At 39.2% G+C, this 19,238-nt stretch overlaps 1 protein-coding gene across 1 annotated transcript in view; it reads right to left on the reverse strand.

The window, feature by feature from the left end:
- Positions 1-19,238, reverse strand: part of FLT1 (fms related receptor tyrosine kinase 1) — a 171,896-nt gene that overhangs the window by 92,826 nt on the left and 59,832 nt on the right. The window contains 1 exon segment of the mRNA NM_001309471.1: positions 849-963. Coding sequence (NP_001296400.1) covers positions 849-963 — 115 coding nt within the window.

Consider the following 19,238-nt stretch of genomic DNA (forward strand, 5'->3'; position numbering starts at 1 on the left):
TCATTCTTTTTTATGGCTGAATAATATTCCATTGTGTGTATATGTACCACATTCTTTATCCATTCATCCATCATTCTACTTGTTACTTTTTGAGGAACTTCCATACTGTTTTCCATAGTGGCACACCAATTTGCATTCCCACTGACAGCGGACAACAGTTCCCTTTTCTCCACATCCTTGCCAAGACACAAGTCTTATCTTTTTGATAATATTCATTCTAACAGGAGTGAGGTGATATCTCATTCTGGTTTTGATTTGTCTTTCTTAGGTCAGGGAATCTTGATATACTGTTTGTGTCTGTATACCCCAACTTAGGCTTTGCTCTTGCAAAGACAGAGGGACAGAGGGAAAAATAAGATCTTTTGTGAAATGGAAATATTCAGTTTTAAGCTGAAGTCTTATACTAGCTTTTGCTTATTGACATCCCACTCATATGTATGTCAATGATTCTCAGTCCTAGTTACATGCTAGAATCTCCCAGGGACCTTTTATGAACCCTGGGCTCTGCCCTAGAGATTCAAATGTGATAATAATTGGTAGAGTGTTCTAACGTGCAGCCAGGGTTGAGAACCACTGATGTGGACCATTTTGATGTTCAAGAGGCAGCTCCACCTCTTCCTTTAGGACCAAGTACTCATTACTTTGGAACTGGTAGTCAGTTGGAGAATATAGCAGTTTGAGTACTCTCAGTGCATCTCTCCATGAAGACGTATCTCAGATATTGTCTTTCTTTTCTCTAAATTTCTGTTTGAGCATTTGAATTACTTCTGGTTCTAATAAACCCAGAATGAGAGCTGAGTGTGTGTTTTTAGAATAAATATCCCAGTGCTTATTTTTATAAACAATACCTTATTCTTTCCTTCTATTATTGCTGTGCGCTGAGTGATGCTCTCAATTCTGTTTCCTATGTTGCTGTCAGGATCCAGGATAAAGGACTCTTCATTTTTGGAGCAAAAGTCATACCTATTTTAAAAAAAAGTAAGTCATCACTATGTTGCTTTGCAGCATGGTACAGCCCATGGTGACAGGTGAAATCAAAGTCATTGGATAAGACCTCAGATAACAAAGTCACACATTTTCTTCTTTCCCTTAGATTTTTTTTCCCAACATCCATCCTCAAAACTTAAAAATAGCAAATGTATTTTGCTTGATCTGAAAAAAACACACCAGTGTATCTCCATATGTTCTTCCTGTTCTAAATGTTAAATATTAAATAAAAATGCATAAATAAGAAAATTTGATACCTAGATTTTAATTAGTTCCTAGTGGAGGAAACATGCAAACACAGAAAAAAATATAAAGTTATGTTAATGAATAGAAACCTCAAGGAAATACTAGCATTTCACATCTATAAAAGGCTGACTTTTGATCAGAATGTTCCATTATACAGCTAATTTTTTCCAGGGTTAATTAAGTGTGTATGGAAACACACATCATGGAGCAGTTACTAAATTCAGTGTATTTCTTTTCAAGTTTTGGGGTATTGTGGCAAGCTCTTTAACTTCTCAAGCCTCAAGTGTTTAATTATAAAATAAGGGTGCTGAAGTTGTTTATCTTTTAAGATCTTTTTTGTTTCTAAAAGTCCACGAAGTCTCTCTTATTATTTTTAACTAGCTAGTAGAATATCATTTTAAAGAGAGTTTTTGACCTACATTTGGAAGTTAGCATGTTCTCTATAAGTAGGCTTCTGTTTTCATATGGTTTGGTACTCAAATCATTGGTGTAAATATTTATTGATCATTTATTATGTTTTATGTTTCCTAGATTCTATATGAATAAAAAACCCAAACAACAAAAAGGACACTTGAGACCACTGTGACCTGGGCAGTGCAGTGGTATCTAACTGACCTGGCCGCCAGCTGGCTTCCCGCTCCAACACCTTACAAAGCTGCTGCCAGGCCAGCCCCTGAATGTTGTATTTTTAATGGAATCCTTTTTGCTCCAAAAGCTTCAACTGCAGTGAAGAAAGCCAGGCTTCCTTGTCTGACATCAAGGCTATCCACAGTCCATTCCCTTCCTGCTTTTCCAACCTTACCCCTACAGAAACCTTTTGTCCTAGTCAACCCGTGCTTTGGTTTAGTTAGTTTAAAGAGTACTGAAACAGGAGCCAGAGGACCTGAGTCCTAGTCTCACCCTGACTTCATCTAGCTGTATGAAAAGTTTTCTTTTCTGAAAAACCAGAATAAAATATACCTGCCTTGTTAATCTCACAGGATTGTACAAGCATTAAATGACTTAAAGTTTTACTTGGAGAAGTTATGTAAATTAAAGACGCCAGAGAAAAGTAAGGAATTCTTCTGAGCGTATCACAGAGTGTATGCCATGTGCACCCTGATCCCTTCACCTTCACTCACACAGTCACCACTGACTAGACACCCCCTCACCACCCTGCGACCTGATCTTCTCTAAGTGGCTTATCTGATCACTGTGAACCTCACAGCTCTGATGGTCTGAACCACTCCATAAGCCTATAGCAAGTGCACCTTAATTTGTACTGTAATTTATATTTTCGCGCCCTGCCCCAATAGGTAGTGACCTGCCCAGAGCCGAGCACTATACCACATGTATTACAATGCAGGTGATTTGCTTTCTACTATTTGTGACAAAATGAATACTGATTCCTTTAAAGCAGCCTTTTGAGATTTAAATATGGCTATATTTGGTACACAATGCAAATATACAAAGAGATATTTTAGGTACCTCAAAAAGATATCTGTGGGCTCCAAGGTTCGCATTTCTCTCCCAGCCTGGGAAGGTGAGGAGAGATGGATGCCCATGGGAGCCGGGCTTGAGTGCCTGCAGCCACCCTTGGCCGTCTCTTCTGCTTCGTGATTACCTTAAGTGCTGATGATGTTTATTTCTATATCCCCCTTGTAGATGCAGCTTTCCTCCTACCTCCCAGCCCGAAGAGTGAGTCCTTAAGTGCAGGAAAGTGGTTATTTTTATGATTGCTTGCTCTGGGAGCATTTCATGGAATCATTTTGTATTCTTACCTTCCGGACTAGAATTTGTGGTGAGCAGAAAACTTGCTGGGCTCTAATTTGTACATGTCTTGGTCAAATTCTGGAGATTTTCAACCTGGGAGGAACTTTAAAGCCCAGTTTCCACAAAGAATGAGAGGTTGATCTTAACTTAAGTAGCCAAGGGCAGCAGTGACTTATGTGAGATGAAAATGAGAGGATAAAAGAAGTGAGGAAAAAGGTAAGGTGGAAAGGATTGTGATGATCAGAAGAAAGTTCTGTGATCATTCCTCTCTGGTCCTTGAGCTGAGAAAGGTCTCTAGACGTAAACTATAACGTCTGCTGGGTCAGGCTCCCCTCCGTGGGCGCACTGCCCCATAACGTCCTCCCCCGGAGCACTCACCACCTTCTGAGTTTCCATGTAAAGCTTCTGAGGCCTCACTGGGCTGGCAGCTACAGGGGGACAGGGCCCATCGACTTATTCATTCTGTCCTCACGGTTAAGCAAGGGCCTATTATGTAATTGGCACTCCTTAAACATTTGTAAACATACACACAAGCATGAGGTACTGACATGTTGTTTCTAGTAAGAGTTTTCATTTGTTTTAAGTATCATTTTTAAACACACTGATAAGCAGAGACATAGTGTGATAAATCCCCGTGTACTCATTACCCAGATTTAACAACTGTCAAGATTTTGCTACATTTATTTCATCCATCCCTTATTTCTTCTTATTTTTTCCTTTTGTGATGTTTTTTAAAGCAAATCCTGGACATCACGTCATTTTACCCCTACGTATTTCAGTGTGTCTCTCTTAAAAAACACACACATTTTCTAATATAACAGCAATGCCATTATTACACCTAAGAGAATTAGTAGTAATTCCATGGTGGTGTTAGTACCTGGTCCATATATCAGATTAAAGTGTTGGTGTTTATAGTTAGGTTATAAAATTTAAAATAAAAAAGAACTAATAAGGACTGATCATTCCTTAGGAATTTCTGCTATTTCTCCTAGCTATTCCTGTAATCATCAGGTAAAATAAGTGAACATTTTAACTCTTATTGATTAGTAGAGGAAATCGAACCAAAGAAAAATCACTTTCTCCTTTATGTAAAATATTTTATTGATGAAGTGTGAAAATCATATAAAAGTCACTTTGCCCTATTTTTCATTATTAGTATTCTCCATTTTCTAGACTATAACATCTATACCTTGAACTACTATTTGACCATACATCTTCCATACACACTCAGAAATATATGACTATATATAATATATATATACCTCACATGTATGTGGGGATTTATTCCATATGTTTACACCATGTACACGTGTACACCTATATTAGACATGTGCACGTATACTTGGTATTGTGACATCAAACAGCTGAAGTTCTCTTGTATCTGGAAGAGAAACCTTTAATTTCATTCTTTTTTTCCCCAGAGAAGTGAAAAAGATAAGGGAGGTCTTAGACAAAGATCTTAATTTCATATGCTTGGTCTTCAGGAAATGCAAAGAAATACGTTAGAGTAAAACAAGTCTAGGCATTTCCCAAGGGAAATGCAGTCTGCCATCCGAGTTCACATGGGGCTGGCAACCTCTAACCCCCACCCCCTTTACTCTAAGGGCGCTTACTGATGGCACAAGCCCTAGTATGGAAACTATAGGCTAGACTTACTGCAAGGCCCTCCAAATGAAAAGGACAGATACTGTGGCTCTTTTCTAATTTGGGGACTGTTATTTTTCCTTCTTTGTAATTGGAACCGTAAAAATAGAATGTCATTTAGGAGCCTGACTATATAACAGCACTTGAAAAGAGATTTAGGGGGAGGGGAATTTGCCTAAGCCTTAAGAATACATCAAGCTCTTAAGGAAGTAGATTGTGCCATGTTTGAAGATGCAGAGATAATCACTGTGCTGGGAACCGTCTTGAGGGGGGAGGAAGCTGAACAACAAGAGGAAAGCAGCGTTCACTCCTGATTTCGCACAGGAAGTCCACAGCACCTCCTGCCAAAGGCAGATAAGAAAGCTCCCATGCACTATTCTGGACAAGGCCACTGTTATCAGCTTCAGCTCCATGCTGTCCTCTCTATGCTCCAAGCCTCTGTCCCTTTCCTAATGAGCTTTAGGACTCCTACCTCTATTTGCATACAACATGCCAAGTACAATAGCATGGAGGTATTTATAACCATTGAGAGGAAAAAAAAATTTCCGGGGTAAGAGTGTACTCCATGTCATCGCTGTCTATTGCCCTGGAGTTGAAACAAATTAGTTTTGGACTAGAGATTGATATAAATAAATTAAAAGAAATCAGCCAGTTATGCCTCCAACACATGGAGCTGAGACCCTACATGTGACACATCAGTCTGTTTAATTCCAAGTAGGAACCATCTGTGAGACTCTCCCATCTGGTCTAAGTTACCAGGTTTCTTCTCTCACATAATGGGAGAACACCACCCTCCATAGATGGAGATGCCATTACTGACCTACATGCTTTGGGTAGATTTTCCTGTAGTGGTGATGGATTTGCCCTGTTCCCTTCACACTCATAAATATTTAGCTCCTCTGTGACCAAAGACAGATGAAGGCCGTCTGGGACACAGAAAAAGGCAAAGCCAACACTGGAGTCAAACCTATCATCTTGACAATATTGACTGCTGGTCCCAACAGGCAAGCTAACTAGACAAAGGCTATATAATTATAATACACACTATGCAATATTGTATTCTGCTATAATAAAGATTCTATATTCTATGCACTAGGCACCGTGCTAAGTGATTCATTTATACTATCTCATTAATCTGTACAACATCCTACAAAGTAGGTACTATTATCCCCCATTTAATGGATAATGAAATTGGGGATTAGATGGGTTAAGTAAATTACCCAAGGCCAAACAGCTAGTGAGTAGCAGAGGCAGAATTTGTACTCAGTTCTGGCTCATTACAGAATCTATGCATTCAACCCTCATACCATACGTAACATAATATCTATGTACTACCATCATAAAACACAAAATTATTATGCTTAGTAAGAAAAGGCTTCTCAAGTATTCACTACACAAATACCATCACTGCGTTGGGGATTTAATGTCTTTTTTAGCCCTTTTTACATAACAGCTTCTCTCCAGAATTTGGCAAACAACTCTCATCGTACATAACCAAAGTGTATTGAGTGCTCAGTGTGTGCCTGGTCTGCAATTATGGTTTATATTAGAACTCACTTTATCATCCACAGTTTCTGAACCCAGTTCCCATTCACCTTGGCAAATTCAGCATAGGAAATACAATGCATGGTGTGCAGCCAAAGGCACCCTTTTGTGTTCACCTTTGCTTTTTCTTAAGTGCTGGCTTTGAACAACTCTGATTTTCTGACTTTCTTAATTCCTCCTGCCTTTCCGCTCCCCCTATCTAAAATGCAAACTGGCCATTTCTTTTCCTTAGAGGATGGATTTTTGCATCTGGTGGAATTAGTAGGGAGAATCCAGCTGGGTGAGCTTTAGGCACTGATGGTTAGTCTGTTTTCTTTGAAATGGCTTTTTCGTGTGAGAAAACAGTAGGCTCTGAAGAACTGGGTGAGATGGTTCAACCCTTCATTTAGCCTTTCTAGAAACTGCCCATCTGTTTGGTGCCTATTATGGTACCCAAGACTCCTGTAGTAATCTAGCATAAAATTTTCATTTCATAAATTATTTCCAGCAAGTTTAATAACCACCCCAATTCTAGAAAGTCTACTCTACAGCCTGAGTCTTAAGATGAATCATTTTTAGGACACCCTGTCACCTTAAAATAAATGATATTAAGCTGATCTTTCTTTCAAAAGCTCTGTTCTACTAAATTCTGACTCTTGGCTGACTGAAGGGAAAGGAGTTGTTACTGAGTTGCTGCTAAGGTGCCAGGCCGGGCCAGGAGTCATACACTTTTAAGCTCAACTAATTCTCACAGTCACCCAATGAAACAAGTGTTCTGATTCCCCTTTTCAATAAGGAAACTGAGACCCAGGAAAATCAAATGCCTTGCGCAGATCACAGAAAGTAGCAGACCTGGGATTAGAATCCAGATATTCCAAAATGTTTCTACCACACCAAAGCTCAATCCATCACATAGGATGAATTCTGTTCCCAAGGAACCTCCCCAAACTTCTACCACTATGCTTCACAGGGTACACCTGGCTCAGAGACACGTTAAGAGAGGAAAACTCTGGGAGTCCTTGGAATAAAACTGCTACAAAGTCAGACACCAAGAGAAATGAAACATTAGCTTTTAAGAGAGAGAAGAAGCACGTGTTCCTTTGGTAAAGAGGAAGAGGCAGAGGAATACTGTATAATTATTATTATTATTATTATTATTTTGGTGAGGAAGATTGGCCCTGAGCTAACATCTGTACCAATCTTCCTCTATTTTGTGTGTGGGATGCCACCACAGCCCTGGCTTGACAAGCAGTGTTTAGGTCCCTGCCTGGGATCTGAACCCATGAACCCCAAGCTGCCAAAGCAGAGTGTGTGAACTTAACCACTATGCCACTGGGCCAGCCCCTTATAATTACTTTTTTGACATAAATTCTGGTTAGTTTTGGTCATAAAAATGTTTTGATGTTAAAATTATGGGAACCCTGGGCTTTCTACTGGCTGATAAATTTTATCATTTTTAAAAATATTGCCACAAAATAAAAATCCAACTTTTATCACAATCCTTTTCTTTCCCTGCTAACTTACTTTGGTCTGTGTGATTCCTGGACCTGTTCTGGGATGAAGCTGGCCTGTTTTATTACAAACTTCAACACCTTTATAGCAGGCCGCCAATTTTAAAGAGGGCCTCTGGGGCAGGGGGGCTGTGCAGTGACGAGCTGAGTACCCCAACACCCAGTGGCTGTCTATTTGAGCCTGAGCCATTGCCTAGGAATGTATGCATATATTAATTTATAATTAAAGCACATTTGATTGGGATAGATACTCTAGAAAGTTCTACCACATTGCAAGACAGAGAATAATCTCCCTCTCACTCCTTTTTCTTTTTTGGATGATGAAATACGAAGACTTCTTGTGTGGACTCTGCTTATCTGTTTAATGGGATTTGACTGCACGTGCTAACTGTGATTAGAATCTGTTTGTAAAGAATATGGAATCATTTCAAGTTAGGAAACAAAGAGGTAGAGCAGTAATAAAGAAGAAGTCAAGGCTGTAAAATGTCTTTTAAAAAAATAGAAAAGAAAACAAAGACCACCTGGAACCTTGCCAGAGGGCATGACCAGGGCTGGTTCCCCACTGTGGTGCGCCATCCTGTAGATGGGCCTGATGTAAACTTTCTTCTGCTACTGTGGGTGTCGTGTCAAAACATTAGTGATAGCGTGTCTGAACCATCAGATTAATAGAATCTGCAAACACTATCTTTTCCCCTCCTCTCACATTTTCTTAAAACAAATGAGAGAGGATGCAAGCAGAGTTGGAAGGAATGTTTAGACAGAATGGTTCCTGCTCCTTTTGCTCCAGGAAAAGGGCCTCGGCCTTTGGGGTGGTCACAGGGTCAGGCTGAAGGGATGCTGGAGGAGTGAGTTTCTTGTGCAGTAAGAGACCTTGTGACGCCTTGGAGGCCATACTGAAAATTACTTCTTGTCTGAATGGAGAGGGAGGAGTAGAGAAGAGTTTTCAGAGATTGAAGGCTTTGGGTCAGCTCCGTGGACAATGGTGGAGGTGATCCAGCGTCCTGGCCACCTCTGTTTAGATAAGAGCTTTTCCGTGAGCGTCTTGGCCTGCACTGCTTCCTGCTCTTGAGGGCCCGGTGGTCCATTCACACTCAGAACAAGGCCTGCCTTCCCAGCCTCTGCTTTCCTTCCTCCTCTCTTTCCTGCTTGCTTCCACTAGGAGCTCCAATACTCCCCCTACCCTTGACTCGGACTCTCTTGCTCTTTTACAGAATCTGAGCCAAGACCAAGGAATCCTTATAACCCCACACCAGGGTGACTGGGAGGCTAAAAGGGTGGATACTTACTTGGTTACACCCAGGTATGGGCCTCAAAGAGAAGACCTCTTTTGTACACTCATTTTTCTTCTTAATGAAAGACTGGTCAGCTGAGGAAAGGTGATTTGGTAACTAAGAAATCTTTAGGGAAATGTTAAGAGTGGCTGCAAATAATATCCTTTACTCTAATATATTCAAAGAATCTTAAGGTATTAACTTCAAATCACTCAATGAAGAATATTTCAAGCTATTGTTACATTTTGTTCTCGTGAAAAGGAAGCAAGCAGATTACATATTATATAGTGGTCAATATTGAAACACCCAGAAAGCTTTCGGGGGTGGGGTAGGGAATCACAGTTTAGCGTAAGGAACGTAGATTCTAGAGGTAGTCAGACCTGAGTTCAAATCATGATTTTATAACTTTCTAGTTATATAACCCTGGGTAGCAAAAGCCCAATTATGAGAATGATAGTCAAGAAAATTGCTCAGAAGACTTGCAGTCTTTTCAATCCCTTGAATAGTTATGAAATTGTTGGGTCATATCAGCCCACAAAATCACTTTTAATAAATTCTGGTTTGGTATTGTGCCACTGGTCAACAGTGAGGGAATATTATAATTACCAGTCCTGTGACACTCACTTTATAGAACGGGGATGAGGAGTTTGTCTACTACATCTCAGAACATGAGAGAAGAAATCACTTTTCTCAGATCTCAGTTTGTTTTTATCATATGGGCCCTTGATCTTGCAAATATCTATTTCATTTCTCTTTCTCTCTCTTGACAACTAGCAAGTAAAGCACGTGAGCCATACCTCCACACTAGTCTTACCTCACTTTCTCCTTTCATCCAGATTTGCTCAATTATTTATTGTGCTTTTTGTGAACCACCTTGAATTCTTTGGGAATGGATGTGTTCTTAAAATTGCCAGCTCAAAAGGAGTTATCCCATATTACAGTATCTTATTAGTTTTATTATAGGGGTTGAAAAACAAACAGAAGGAAAATAATTCAAAGAAGATCCTTTTGCATCAGCAAACGTTACGGTGATAATAAATGAGTTAATTTGTGTAGCATGCTTAGCACAGTGCGTGGCACACAGTAGATAGATCATTAATGTTATTGTCATTTTATTATCTGACTAGATTGAGAGCTACTTAAGAGCAGAGACTATGTCTTATTCATCATTATAACCTCAGTGCCTGGCCCAAGCACCTGGTAACAGTAGAAGAGCACATGTGTGTCTTGCTTAGTTGACTGCCTGGTGAGAAAAATGAATCCTGATAATGGCCTGACTAGATGTGGACTCAACCTCATGTCAGGTGTCAACCCTGCCATCTATCACTTACCTCAAATGTGCTGAAAAAAGGGGCACTTCTGACCCTCAAATGACCTCACACATACCCCCTCAACTAAGCACTATGTCACCACCATCTGTGCCTATCTGTTCACCATGAGGAGTATTGATGAAGACAGAGGATCTGCCTGGGACCTGGATAAACTCATCACCGCATTATCGGTATCTGACAGAATGACAGTCATGGACAATTTCAGCTTAGGCAATGATGCTGACAGGTGAAGGAGCATCTTCTGGTCTAATAGAAAATAGAAAACTAACCAGCAATGGTCTTCTTCTTTCTTCAAGTGTAGACAGAAATATTGGCCATAATTACTAGCCTCATTTTATTCAAATAAAAAATAATTTGTTCACATATATTCCATTTAAGAAGTAAAATCATGTCCTCTGAAATAAGTACCACATTTAGTTCCTTCTGTTATTAAGGAATATATACGTTTATTGAAGAGACAAGTCAAATACATGGAAAAATATCAGAATACAATTGAGCACAAACCAGTAAAATGTCAAGAGCCCATATGCTACTATAGGCTGGACAAGATTTAGGTCAATGAGCATTCGAATAACTGAGGTAGAATTCACAACTCGAGTTGATCCAGGATAACTCCTCTAATTTCCCAAATAATCTGAAAATTCTACCAATTCCAGTCCCATCTTAATTTCTTTGGAGTAAATCACCATAGTCAGAAAACCTGTCCAAAGATGTAACTATGTTTCCTGGGAGAAGATTTTCCTAAGAGCATGGATTATTTTGTCAGATCATCATTAGCTTCCACAGGATATCAGTATGTATATGATACCACTTCAGAAGGAAGTTGCTTTGCTGTGGGCAGTCCCAGAGCAATCTAAAAATACTGAAAAATACTTTCAGCAACAAACTGAGCACTTGCAAGGCACTAGCCACTGGGCTAAGCACTTCATGTATATTATCTCATTTAATTCCCCCAAACAACCTTGTGATGTTGGTGCTGTTATCTTTATGGTACAGATCAGGAAACTCAGATCCTGAGAGGTGGTTTCTTTTGCCCAGAATCACACAGCTGGTAGATGGTAATAGGTGGCAGAGCCAGGATTCAGGCTCCAGAGCCCATGTCCTTAAACTCTAAACTGTATTGCCTTTTTGAATCCTAACCCCTTTTCAAATTGGCTCAAGAACCCAACCCTGATGGCCTAGTGGTTAAAATTCAGGATGCCCCAACTCAGCAGCCCAGGTTCAGTTCTCAGGCACGGAACCATACCACTCGTCTGTCAGTAGCCATGTTGTGGCAGCGACTCACATAGAAGAACTAGAAGGGCTTACAACTAGAATATACAACTATGTACTGGGGCTTTGGGGAGGAGAAAAAAAAAAAGAGGTGGAGATTGGCAACAGATGTTAGCTTAGGGCAAATCTTAAAAAAAAAAATCAGTAACAGGAAAACTATCGTTTAAAAAAAATTGGCCCTTGGTATCATAACACAGGCTTCTCAAGACATATTTGCTTTATGGATCATGAGCTTTTGAAATGACTCCTTTTAATGTCTAAGTAGTTCTTAAAGAACCAGTCCTAGTAGTGACAAATGAAGTGCCTGGTTGGTGATGTGCTAGAAGGCCACTCATTTAGAATCTCCGACATGTCAACCAGAACTGGTTTCCTTGCAAGGTACTTGAACTCTCTGTGCCTCATCTAGAAAATGGTAATAATCATAGTATCTACCTCATAGAAGTTCTATAATAATTAAATGAGATAATACATATAAAGCACATATGAGGCAATTAACATCCTATAGATAAGTTCTTAATAAATTTCATCTATAAAGAAAATAAAAATAGGAACGCTAAGCCATACAGTCTTCTAACCATAATCTTCTATTTGGCTCTAAGTAGTCTCTAAATACCTAGTTTTGTTTTTCTTACCTTACTTATCCAAAGACTTTTTCACACTCACAAGAGAGGATTTCTCGATAAGGTAGTAATCGGTTATCATCTCACATAATTTTCAATAATGAGGACAAGGCATGTGGAACATTACAGGCCTAATAAAATGGGATAATATGTACCCATATAACTTTTTAAAAAGCCTGAGTAGAAATCCAAGTTCTTGGATTCTAAGGCCTTGATCTTCAGACACAGAAGGCAGAGTTTCATGGATACAAGGCACATAACACATGCTGAAGACATGCCACAGGAAGAAGACCACCAACAATGAGTTTGTGAAAGTCTGTCCATCTATAACAGTGACAGCATGTGCCTGTGGTCAATAGATAGCAGAATACCTAGGCATTAGCCAGGGAAGGTGAGCTGAAGCAGAATGACTGACTGGCTCAACTATTTAGCCCCCATTCAAGAAATTCCATGTCAGGTCCAAAACTATCTTTCCAAATTTTGGTTTTCTTTTTTTTTTTCAACCCAAATCCAATAAGCCAGCCAAATTACTCTTCGAGCATGTTCTCTCCAACTCCTTAATCCATTCCTATCCCCATGTCACTCTATTACATCTGTGTCCCTCTCCCTTTCCATTTAGCAGTGCAATACCTACCATCATCTACGGGACTCAGATCTTACTTCCTCCATGATGCTTCCCCTAAACTGCAGTACTCATCCAGCATCCATTGAAACCATGTTGGTTCATTTATTCAACCAGATTATAAGCACCTCCCATGGAGACTCAATATAATGTTATGGTGGAAATAAGAATAAGCAGGAAACCAGAGACTTGGGCCTAGTGCTGGGCTTGCCATTAACTAGCTATGAGGTAAAGGATAATTATTTATCTTTGAGCCTCAGTTTCTCATCTGTAAAACAAGCTCTTTTTTATCTCTCAAGTTTCTAAATTCTAAGTGAATTAATCATTCAAAGTGACTAAATCAAGGCATGCTGAGGCTGAAATTTGCAGGCTGCATGTCCCCATTTCATCCGCTCATCAACTGTAAGCACTTATGCTTTCTCCTTTATTTTCTTTTGACCTCTCCTTCATCTACTTTGATTAATCTCCTTTGTCTCTTGCCTAAACATCTACGGGCTCTGTGAGACCCACTGAGGACTGAGTGCTTACTGAATGCTGATCCAGAAAATTAATCCCAAACAATAAATGAGAGAATGAGACTTCCTGCAAGAGAATCAAATACCCCTGCATGATGAGAAAGTCACAGAGAGGGACCATACTCTTAGGGGAAAGTGCCAATTAGCTGTTTGACTTGACATCCTCCTGAGCTTGGTCTTATTTAGACCTGCTCATCCCATTGGGGTTTATACTGCCTCAAAGGGTCTACTCCCACCTGCAGGTTTGGGCCCGAACCATGTGCAGGTCATCACTGGTTTCTAAAGAAATTGTGAAATTTGAGTCAAATTCTCCCATTTGTGCTAACCTCCTCCTTTCCTCTCCCAATCTCAGTTCAATTCTAACTCAACAACTCTAACTCAACAGGTGGACTTTGTGGGATCACTGGTGACAAGAATAAACCCAATAGGGTAGGCCAGTGCTCCCCCAAACCTATCCCCTCAAGGATTTATGCTCCTTCGTCTGGGAACCCACAGGGATCCACTTTGAGGAGTCTTGTGGACACCAATGAAAAGTAACCTTCTGAAATGCCAACCTACTTAGCCTCTTTTATTCCATGATCCAAAAACACCTGAAAAATAACTTTCTGAGCTTCAGTTTCCTTATGGGGAAATTATGTGCATTATGTAGAACTGTTGTCCAGATTAGGCATAATGTACGTAAAGGGATGGACACAACTTTGGCACTGGAAAGGGCTCATTGATTAAATCTATTACAGCTGTTATCATTAAGTAGACAATTGCATTCAAAGTGATAAAACCTCCTATGAGGCTTCTAGAGAAAGTAGGAAGAAACAAAGTCTAGTGACTTGGAGCTCACTATAAGGCACTACCTGGGCCATACTGTCAATCCATCACACCCTTTCCATCTTCTTGATTCCCAGGTTCTACTTTTTCACCTAAAAGGGCAGTGAAGTTATATTAAAACCACAGACTAGAGTCCATATTTCAAGAAACAGTCTACCAAGTCAATGGAGATATAACTGAAATGGAGATTTCCAAGAATAGGTGCATGTTTGAGTGATTTGTCGTATTTACCTATAACCTAAGGATCTTGCGTCAGGACATTAATTTCTAGATTCAGTAATGAAAACGCTCATTTAATTTTTAAAAATCTGTGACTATGGCCAAATAAAATTTGGGAGGTTCTGCCAGTCTTCTTAAGGAATCTTCCCAAATCGTGTGTCACTACCTTCTTCTGTTATTCCTCTTCCTGGGAAGCTACACTGAATTTTGCTCAAAAGATCCCTATAAAAACCATCCAGCATAGACTTCCTATGACTCAGCCTTTTGGTTTAATTTAAACACGTAATGAAATGTTTGATAGCAATTACAGGAGACAGTTAATTCATTAGAAACGATTATTCATCAGACTTACTGTATGAAGAGTGGGAAAAAGAGGAAAATCTCATAAGGCATAGAAAAGTGGCAAAGAGGCATTTGGCAAATGAACTTGTGCTCTGTTCTCAGGACTTGGTATGAAATATTAATAAGGGCTGTTGTCTGAACATTCACACTGGGCAGCATGCACTTCCTCATCCAGTAATTGTATAACAGAGAGCAAGTTTCTCATTAGTAAGTGCACATTCACTTTTGGCTTGTGATGAAAGTATGCTATGTAAGATGACCAGATTTATTCGGTTATTTGTTGAAGCTCAAAGTCCTGCTAAAGTGGTCTTTGGTGAAATGGTCTTCTTTAAAGTCTCCATTTTGATTCAAGGTTTTGGGTGGCAAATTAAAATTCTCTGTAGCATGCCTGGTTTGAGTCTGCATATCTGTACACACACTGCACAGAATATATGTCAAGAGACACATGGATACAAATTGTATGTATACTTAAGAGGAGTGTGGTAAACATTAAAACATGTAGTATGTGATAATATTTCCAAAAGATGAGGTCTTAAATTACAGCTTCCCTCTGACTTCTGACCTACATTTAGCCCCCAGGAAACGTTGACTTTTTTAATGTTTAAATTGTTCAAACTTTCATTTTGTAGATAGAAAATAGAATATGGGACATAAAACTGTTTCAGCATAAAAATAATAGACATTCATGCTGGCAGTCAATTAAATTTGGGTCCTTGAGTACATTTCTAATTAACTACCATTAGCAATTGTTTTGTTTTTGTCTTGTTAATTTTACATACCCCACTGATGCACAAAACTATGTTTCTCCCAAATGATCTATGCCTAACACATCCCTAATGATTCAGGCCTTCCTTTCTTTGCCAATTTGCTGACGTAAACAATAGAGAGATGCAATTAGGCAAGCTCTTCTCAGACTTCATAGATGCCTCTGCTTTCCCTTATTTTGTAGGCCACCCCCCCACCCCCACCCCTCCGCCAACACACACACGCACACAAACCCAGCAAACCACACTTAGTCCTGGAGTGCTCAGCTTTCTCTAGACTCCCCACAGTCCTCTGCTGCTGGGGCAGATGCAGAGTGTTGCAGAAATGGAACATCAAATTGTGTGGCAGGGAATATTATTTTCTATTAAACTTCTAAAGCGTGTAATTATTTGAGGCTCCAGATCTGCCTTACTTTAGAGTTTGGAAGCAGTTCTTTAAGATTCCATGTATGTCTACTCGGTCTTTCTTAGAAAACCTATCATTTTAGCTAAAAAGTAATAAAGAATATGCTACCCGCTCCACCTTACATGAGTTGAGAATCCAGCTACATTTCTCGCATTCTGGAGGGGCTCACTGGCAAAGGACTAAACAAAGCAAGCATGCTTTCAGGGCTAACGGGGCAAAGAATGATAATTCATTTGTATAGGCTGAAGTAAGACTGGCAAAGGTAGTCCAGGTTGGCACTGAAGAAAATATGGGTTGACATGAATGGTGCAGGAGCTGCTGCATTTTTTCTTAATGAGTAATTCATTAATGTTATAATTACTGAGTCAGTTCTGTACCACAGAATACATAACTACATGTAAGACTTTTCTTAGAACCATTCTACTTTTCTATAGTTGATTTTTTCTGTTAATTTGGCACTGATCCTCAGAGTTAATCCTCAGGTCAAATTGCTTTATAATTTATAAGAAGCCATGTGCAACAATGAGGAAATTATTTAAAGCTTTTTTGAAAGAAGAAACCATAATTTTAAGAGATTTTCTCATTTCACTCAATAGCTGTGTGTTATAGGAAAGGGGAAGCACGGCTCTTACCATTTCCAGAAGGGGAAATTGAAGCACAGATTAAATAACTGGCCAAGGTCACAGAGAAGGCAGGGACTGTGCCAGGAATAGAACCCATTTCCTTGATTCCCAGGTATCTATCCCTGAGATTGTGGAATAGACCTTCTACTGATACATATATAGATAGAATAAGTAATCACCAACTATGTTCGATCTTATAGAATTAAAACATAAATGCTAAAGACAAATGGTGTGCCTTTATGTTTTGCACATGGTTGGTGCCCAATAAACATTTATGTGATAAGAAGATGGTTGACAGTATAATTAGATTGAATATTGATGATACACAAAATGCATTTGTAAGATGTGAGCAATGTTAACGTAATGTAAGTGGACGTTTCTCTCTACGTCTTTGTCTTGGTCTTCACAGATAACCAATGAAGAAAATGAGAGTTTCACAAAGAACCCAATATACCTAACTTCTTTTCCATTAAAGGACAATAACATAGTATGTGTTGCAACTTTATCTATTATAATCAAGCAGCGTTATTTATTACCTTGAAATTATAATTTGTGATAGTTAGATGGGGAGAGAGAATTAAAGCAGCCTATGATTTAAAAAATGTATGCTCTAAAAACAAAACTACGGTAATCAAAGGCTGCAGGCCTTAAACCTCCCTATAGGAAAGACCCAAACACAATCAACCTTGTAAAAGCAGGTCTTAGTTTTAAAAAGAAGAAAAGACAACCTCAGAAACAACCAGGTAGACTCTGGACGCTAATGGGAAAGGTGATCTGAGTTAATGGAGACTCTCAAGAAGGATGACCCAGAACAAGCCCACTCACTACCCTCCTGTTTGTGGGGAGTAGATGACCTGTTCAGGCATAAAATTCTCCAGGCAGTTACCTGAGGGGCTCTTTGATATTCAAGTATGCATGAGTAAAAGCAGTCTTCCAACATCTTAGAGTCTTCCTGAGAAAATGTGACTGGTGATCTGAAGTACAAACAGATTATGCCAGGACTGTCCTTTCCCCATTCCCTCCTGGGCTCCTCAAATCCATCCTTTCCACTCCCCAAAGAGGGGCCTCTTCCCTCCAGTCCAATAGTGTTACTTGTTCCTTTAGAGACCAGCTGCCTTAAAGTGGGCAGCCTTATGCAGACAATATTTCCTATGAGACTGTGCCAGCACTGTGGCAAAGCCCATCAAGGACTGGGAGATCAAGACTACCTTGCTGCCTGGGCTGTTAGGAGACTACTTAGTTCTTCAAAATCCAGAGGGGAGGTGAAGTTCTAGAAGGCTAATGTGGACTCACCAAGCAAGAGTCAGCCTTCCTACGTCCCAATCTGCCCCACCCCAGCCTTAGCCAACCCACAGATCAGAATCACTTCCTCCTATGACGGGAAACAAATGAATGGGACAGGCTACACAAACTGGGAGACTTGCTTTATTCCCCCATTACACACTTTTGTTTATTCTTACTTCTATTTTTGCCTAACTCGTCTATATTTCCTTTATTTTATTCTTCTGAAAAGTCATAAATTATCTTTTCCTGAGTTCTACAGCCCAGACCTACTAAATTCCTATTTCTAAAGCACAGCAAAATCACATTTTACTTTCCACAATTTGTGTTCATTTCTCAGAAATGTTAGGTAAAAATTCTCACTGTTGTGAAACTAGCTCTATAGTAGGCAGAAAATTCTTTTCAAGTTCCTTAAAAGTTTTGGAGCCTTATTTAGAGAAGTTTACCCCAGTGCAAGCAATAATTACAACCTTACATTTCCGTGGCACTCTGTATCTTTCCCAAATACCTTACTTCATTTGATCCTCATATTCTCTCTATGAAGTGTGTATAATGATCCTTATTTTATATGAACAGAAACTGTAAACTACACACATGTGGAAGGTACTATAAGCTTAACAGCCTTATGCATGCTCCCCTAGGTGTATGCCCATGCTAACGTGGAGCAGTTTAGGAGTATCTATTTAGAAGTCTCTGCCAGTTGCTGAGGATGAGAAAAATCCAAAATTCTACCTCATTCAGTGCTAATAATTTATTTTAATGTTATTAAGAATTCAAAAGAAATATTCTAGCTCTCCTACCACTCTACCAACCAAATATGCAGAAAAGTAAAAGGGGTAAAGATTCTGCTATATTTCTTCTCAGCTCATTAGGTATATGAGGTTAAAAGTAACCACGCTTTTTCCCCGTCTCTGTTCTTCCTTATGTTTTAGAAGAACAAATTCTAGGTGAATCAAAAACCACAATGTTATTCAGTTAAAACGTAGCTCAGCAGTTTACCACAATTTTTTTTTAAAAGGAGGAAATTTTTGTTAAATTCATTTGTCGCTCTTAATATCCATAAAGATAAAGTAGTTTAGCAGCAGTTTTGATTGTTTTAAAACATATTTATATATTTACTGGACTCCAGAAAGCCATACAATTAGAGTTTTCTGAACCTCTTTAATTTAGGTACATTAACCAGCTGGCCAAATCAAACCAATTAATAATTCTGAGCTACTTAAACACATTCTAACCTCAGAACTAAACTAATACTTTGGTTGTATCCATATATAGATATGTCCTTTAACTAGAGCCTAAATTTCAAATAGCAAGAATTATTCAGGAATAATGTCTATATATTAATCACCTAATCTGTTTTGACAATCATGCACAGATAGCACTATGCAAATATATTACTATGTAACTCAAAATAAGATTTTAAAAATTCTTACAATAGAACATCCTTTATTCAAATGTCACTAACTAAAATTCCTGTCTACCA

The sequence above is a fragment of the Equus caballus genome, chromosome 17 (assembly GCF_041296265.1).
Source record: "Equus caballus isolate H_3958 breed thoroughbred chromosome 17, TB-T2T, whole genome shotgun sequence".
In the NCBI taxonomy this organism is placed as follows: Eukaryota; Metazoa; Chordata; class Mammalia; order Perissodactyla; family Equidae; genus Equus; species Equus caballus.